The sequence below is a fragment of the Petromyzon marinus genome, chromosome 49, assembly GCF_048934315.1.
Source record: "Petromyzon marinus isolate PM22_M1 ecotype Great Lakes invasive population chromosome 49, UKy_Petmar_22M1.pri1.0, whole genome shotgun sequence".
Taxonomy (NCBI): domain Eukaryota; kingdom Metazoa; phylum Chordata; class Hyperoartia; order Petromyzontiformes; family Petromyzontidae; genus Petromyzon; species Petromyzon marinus.
In genome coordinates this window covers 10,802,330-10,808,329 of record NC_133715.1, presented here as the reverse complement: position 1 = coordinate 10,808,329, position 6,000 = coordinate 10,802,330, and the positions used below count along the sequence as shown (strand labels likewise).

At 45.2% G+C, this 6,000-nt stretch overlaps 2 protein-coding genes across 4 annotated transcripts in view; both read right to left on the bottom strand.

Annotated features, from left to right (window-relative positions):
• Positions 1–1,434: 1,434 nt before the first annotated feature.
• Positions 1,435–2,467, bottom strand: LOC116953024 (gap junction beta-2 protein-like). The gene has a single exon (XM_032972841.2). The coding sequence runs from the start codon at positions 2,442–2,444 to the stop codon at positions 1,638–1,640; it is 807 nt and encodes a 268-aa protein (XP_032828732.1). The 5' UTR covers positions 2,445–2,467; the 3' UTR covers positions 1,435–1,637.
• A 1,979-nt stretch (positions 2,468–4,446) lies between these two features.
• The window catches only part of SPAG17 (sperm associated antigen 17), a 48,082-nt gene continuing 46,528 nt past the window's right edge, over positions 4,447–6,000 (bottom strand). For all 3 annotated transcript variants that reach the window (XM_032972879.2, XM_032972878.2, XM_032972880.2), the window contains exons 46-47: positions 5,875–5,995; positions 4,447–5,513 (exon numbers count right to left, since the gene is read on the bottom strand). In XM_032972879.2, the coding sequence (XP_032828770.2) occupies positions 5,371–5,513; positions 5,875–5,995 (264 nt within the window). In that variant the 3' untranslated portion in view covers positions 4,447–5,370. The remainder of the gene's footprint in view (positions 5,514–5,874; positions 5,996–6,000) is intronic.

Below are 6,000 nucleotides of genomic sequence, written 5' to 3'. Positions count from 1 at the left end.
GTAATGTGGGAGCACGATAACTTTCATGAAGATCATCGTTGACAAACTAAACCTGAGTATAAAGATGTGTTACTATTGTGCACTAACCCCACATGAAACTGGACCAATTGATCAAAACGTTGCCTGCGTTCTTACTCGCTCCTACTGGATATGTGAAAAGAGCTTTATAGCTCATCGGATTCCTCCAGTATCAATACATATTCTGATTCTGATGTAGCAGAGCCTCTATCCAAGCCCCATTGTCGCATTGCGACCTACAGACAATGCTGACTTATGTCAGCGCGAACGTTGTTATTGATCCGTACGGCATATTTCTGGTCAGGCCACCTGGTAATTTTATGCCAAAATTCGTGGTTTTGCTCATTTAAGGCCATCCTCGTGGAGGGTCGATGCCTGGTTCAGATACCACTTGTCACTGAATGAATATTACACACACATGAATCTTACATGCAAACATTGTAAGTGTTTATAAAGAACACGACTCTCCGCTAAAGCAATAATCCACATACTGTACATATTAAATAAAGCTACATCTATGCACTGAAATATATATTTGTAATGATTAATGAAAGAACAATATTTTTTCTTTCAGATGGTCCACAAACATCACGTCAACCGCAGCATGTGCTGTCGATGTCTGGCGCTGACGAGGGTCACGACCCTCAAGGCAGTCGTCAGTGGTGACGCTGGACCATTTGGGGGCCCTGAAGCATTCCTTCATTGTGTTGACCAGACGAAAGGAGGTGGAAACAAGAGATACAGGTATACTTTAACTTAGCTATTTCAATGCTAAATTCTATGCTAATTCCTTTGTCAAGGGGTGCCTCTGCGGATGTGTATACTTTAACTTAGCTATTTCAATGCTAAATTCTATGCTAATTCCTTTGTCAAGGGGTGCCTCTGCAGATGTGTATACTTTAACTTAGCTATTTCAATGCTAAATTCTATGCTAATTCCTTTGTCAAGGGGTGCCTCTGCGGATGTGTATACTTTAACTTAGCTATTTCAATGCTAAATTCTATGCTAATTCCTTTGTCAAGGGGTGCCTTTGCGGATGTGTATGCTTTAACTTTAACATAGCCTTTTCTGTGACCAGTCACAAGCTAACCACTCAGCCATTTCAATGCTAAATTCAATGCTAATTCCTTTGTCAAGGCGCTTTGTTTCTTCTCACACAGCTTAAAGGTCGCGATCTGAGCGTGGCTTTTTCACTCCAGCGCTGTCCTCCAGACAGTCTCGTCCCCTTCACCTGATGAAGGCCGCTTGTGTTGTGGCCGAAACGTCGTGAGAATATTATTGTGTTATTTTATTTTATCAATTTATTATTTTATTCTCATTCTACGTGACTTTACCGAAAGAACCAAAGAAGAAGATACAGAGTTATTAGTGATATAAGAGAAAATTAGACGAACATAGTAATTAGAGATGCAGACAAGATAGAAATTAGTGATTACTTGGCATTTATACTGATTAGCTCGTAATGTTGATATCGATTTTAACTTCAGCTGATATATATTTGATGCACCCATATTTTTTTGGACTCTTGTGACCCGTCGAGTCCTGTTGGGGCCCTAAGCTCCTGCTTGGTCTGCTCATGCCCAGCACCACGACTGGCAGTGGGCAGCCCACCGCTGATCTCAGCAAGGCCGCGATGTCCGAATGTCCTTGCTCGTGGCCCCTTGGCACCTCCGCCGCCGCCGCCGCCGTCTGCGACACAAACACTCGCGGCTCAGCAGGTAGGCCACCTCGGCCACGTTGAGCAGCAGGCAGACGGCCGACACGGCCAGCATGAAGATGGTGAAGACGGTCTTCTCGGTCGGGCGCGACACGAAGCAGTCCACCAGGTTGGGGCACGGCGACGCGTCGCACTTCAGCAGACGTGGCATGGCGACCCCGCTGTGCAGCGTGTAGAAGATGTACAGGAACGTGCACTCGATGAAAATCCGCGAGATCACACTGAACACGTATGTGAACAGGAGCGCACCGTCCATTCGGATGGTGCTCGGGGGACTTCCCGACGGAGGCCGAAGCTCTGAGCGGTGCAGCTCCACGTCGTGCTCCTCGTCGTGCTCGACGCTATCTCCCGGAAGCTCCGCGGTCTGGCCCGGCAGGTTGTAGATGTTTCCCCTCTTCCGCTTGGCCCTGCGGTGGCGGTGAGCGACGTGCATGCCCACCAGGAGGGTCGGCGTCGACACGAAGATGAGCTGCAGGGCCCAGAGGCGCACGTGCGAGATGGGGAAGTGGTGGTCGTAGCACACGTTCTGGCAGCCCGGCTGCAGCGTGTTGCACACAAAGTCGGACTGCTCGTCGCCCCACACGCTCTCGGCCGCCACCACCAGCACCATGATGCGGAAGATGAAGAGCACGGAGAGCCACACGCGGCCGATGGACGTGGAGTAGCGGTTGGCGCCGCTCAGCACCTCGTAGAGGCCGTCCCAGTTCATGGTCTCCCCCGCAAGCCTGTTCAAGATCAACACATTACAATTAGTGAATGCGATGCGGGAATGCTGCGATGTGTGGTACAATGGTGAGCACACCCGCACAAGAATACGGAGGGCGCTGGTTCGAATCGATCTCTTCCTGCGGGGCAGTTGGGGCAATGATTACGTTTCTTAAATGCACCCCAACCCACCTTATGTCCACCCAACAGTGTGAATGGGTGCCACCACAGTTCGTTGATCGGCAGGTCGCAATGTGGTGGGGTCAATTGTGGTGACTGCCACCTCATCCAAGACGCCTGGACAGTGTGGAAGAGTAGGCCTAAACATCCTCTAGAAGGGCTCTTTCAAGGTCCCTGTAACGGAGGCCCTTCCACCAGCATTTTTGTTGTCCTCCTGCGCCACCGTTGGCTACGTACGGTGAAAAGAAGTTGAACATACAGCAGTGGCATGATAAAACAATTGCAGGGCTGCGCTATTCTGATGCCGATGTGTGTGGTCAATGACCTCCTCCTCTCCTCTAACCTTGGAGTTCAAAGGTAACACATTCAAATTCTGGTAAGGGGATGACTTAAACCATCATCCGGAAATATTGATAAATTGAGTACCACTTTTACGAAAAGTGAACAGTGGTGCGGCACCTGTCACGTGATCAAATGTTGTTTCACACCACCGATCCCATTGTTTGAGCAGAGGCAATTTTAACCCTTGCCTTTTGACATGAAAGCTACAAATCATAAAATGATTTTTTTAATTATCACAAAAACGATGACACAAACTATAAAGACGATCACAATCCGACGAATTAATATATGCTAGGAATCAACCAGAGCTCCGTTGTCCGTATATCGCGACCTTTCACTATGGACCAAACAAATCATTTTGCGTGTGATGTACAAGTCTATCTATATGGCATCCAGTTACAGTATGAATAATTTGTCACTACATTTCTTATTTAAAAGGCCACAGCAGCTCACAAATTAATGTATAATCAATTACATCAGCTATGAAATGTATTAATTTACCCACCTTGAGGGAGCAAAGCCTTGTCACGGCGACTGAATGTTTAACCTCTAGGCGCATTTGTTAAAACATTTATAGTGTCGGTGTTTTTGCCGGTGACTGAAAGAAAACATGGGTGTGTCCACAGTTAACTGCCATGGGTGTTATGCATACAGAATGGGTACTTTTTTTTAATTGCCTGATGCACGATGAAGTTAGGCCATAGCGTGCCGAGCTGTCGAGTATAATTTGTGGATACGTGCGGTACCGTACAGAGATAGACCATTTCCCAACCCACATCACATTTGGCAGCGCGTGGTTTTTAAGTTGTTACAAATTACCTTTCTCCCGTCCCAATCTTTTGTGAGGCCATAGCATGTAAACATTCAGCATAAGATACTTCATGATTCGTACGAATGCACACTCTAAGTTCCCACACTGAGGTTGCACAGCAATCCATTATGGGGTTTCCACATTACCCCACATTGGGTGTGCCGCCTTCAGTCGCATTTGTTCTGCAATTACTGGGTACAAAGTAACCACTTGGATCGGGCAATATGGAAAACCCGTGTTGGATCATTCCACACCCCTTTCTGAATGTTAAACTATACGCTATTTTTTTTTATATACCAGATAAGGTCCACTGAGCTATGTAGCTCTTTTGCAGAAAGCGACCTGGCCACAAATGGAAGCTAAACGAAGTGGCTTAACACGTGGAAATCTACAGCAGCCAAATACTGTCAACGCGTGATGTTGATTCTAAATGTGGAGGGAAAACCCAGAGGACCCGGAGATAAATCCACGCGACCACAGGGAGAACATGCTATCCCCAAATATATACAGGCGTCAGGATCGAACTCACGACCTCCTGTACACCAGGCGAGGTAATTAACATGTCGCCACAATTCCACTATTGGATTGTAGATGGAGTCGACTTAGATTTCTGCGGCTTAAACCACATTACCTTGTATAAACATTAACATGTAAAATCTGAGATTCAACCACATTATTGAAATCAGCATCGGTTTTTATTTGGTTTTGCAGCAAGAATACAATCCACAGAAGCGCACACAAACCTATGGAACGTTTACTTTACAACCCAAGTTTCAACTAGCTTGGGTGTGAAAAAGCCACCTATATGAAATTGATTATGTCTGAAATTATTTGGAGCTGGTTTCAGCAGTATCGCTTCACACATGAATTATTTAAGCCTAATGCTTCCACAACACACAATCTTGGGGTAAAGTTAAGGCTCATGGGTAACCCACCAGGCTACCTACCCACTCTAGATAAAATACTGTGGTTTTGGTTCGAATAGTATAGATTCATTTAATTTCGTTGTTTCATAACTCAATATTAAATCAGAATAAATCGTCACAGCAATAATGCTAACTTTTAGATGATTTACAAACATAAGCATTGCCTGGCACCTAGTGATCAGAATGTGCAAACATTCAAGGGTATTTTAAACACATGAGGAGAAGCAGCTCAGTAGTAACAATAATTATATGAAGAAACTATAATGGATATTGTCTGTGCATTTCATGCTGCTTTTTCTGTTATATCCAATAATATAGCAAGGGCACAATGGTATCAAAACTGTTATAAGACATCAGCTAAGTGTCCAGAGAGTGATAAGTGACACAGGCGAGTTATAGTGCGATAACGATTGCGAACGCTCAAGCTCATGTCAAAATGTTTCCAGAGCTGGTGGTGGTGGAGATTTAGAGAATATGTAGTGAACTAGTCCAGACCACATGCACTCAAATATCAGCCACATCTCAATTTATTGGTTATTATCTGTTCATTACTGGATTCAAATTGGCACCAGAGTCTGCTCCTTAAAAGTATGATTCGTTATGCTCCTCCATAAGATCGGAGTACATCACGCCATCTCTTCTTAATGGAATTCCTTGAAATGCATTCATATTTACACCGAGGGCATGTGAATGCTTTGTGTGTCGGGAGTAAGCACAGCATTATCTTTATTCAAAGTTGGAGCACTCTTCGTGTTTGTAGCCGCCCTGATCTTGCTGTTGCATGCCTCTTCATACTCAACATCAGAGAGCACTGGTGCAGGCAGAGAGTAAAGGAGACAGGATTGGTAGCATTGACAATAAAACTAAATGTATGAGAAACCAGCCAATTCAAAGTCACAGCCAACATCAGTAGTGATATCTTAACTGGTCTGACCCCCTTCACCAACCTGCACTCACTAGCTGAGTACAGTCAATCGACCCCTTGACTGACACAGGGTGGAGAGGTGTTCATTCAGCAGTGTACTGGCAAAGAGCTCTACATTATGAATTGTTATTTAAAGGATAAGGAATCAGTATTTATTGTCTAGTCCCTCGGAGTTGACAACATAATTGTATTACTACGAGAAATTCAATAGCTGGTGTGGCACACGTGCAGACAGACTGAGAAAGGATATTTGCTGTGACAGGTACGAGCAGGGTTTCTGCCTCGGTTTGGATCTGCACTTCATAGGAAACGGGACCCAAGTTCTCTGCTCTCAGCTCCAAAATCAGCTCGATGTGAATTCCAGCTGCCACCTACC

Coding starts and splice junctions, on each gene's coding strand:
- LOC116953024 (XM_032972841.2), bottom strand. CDS start 2,444: ATGAACTGGGACGGCCTCTACGAGGTGCTGAGCGGCGCCAACCGCTAC.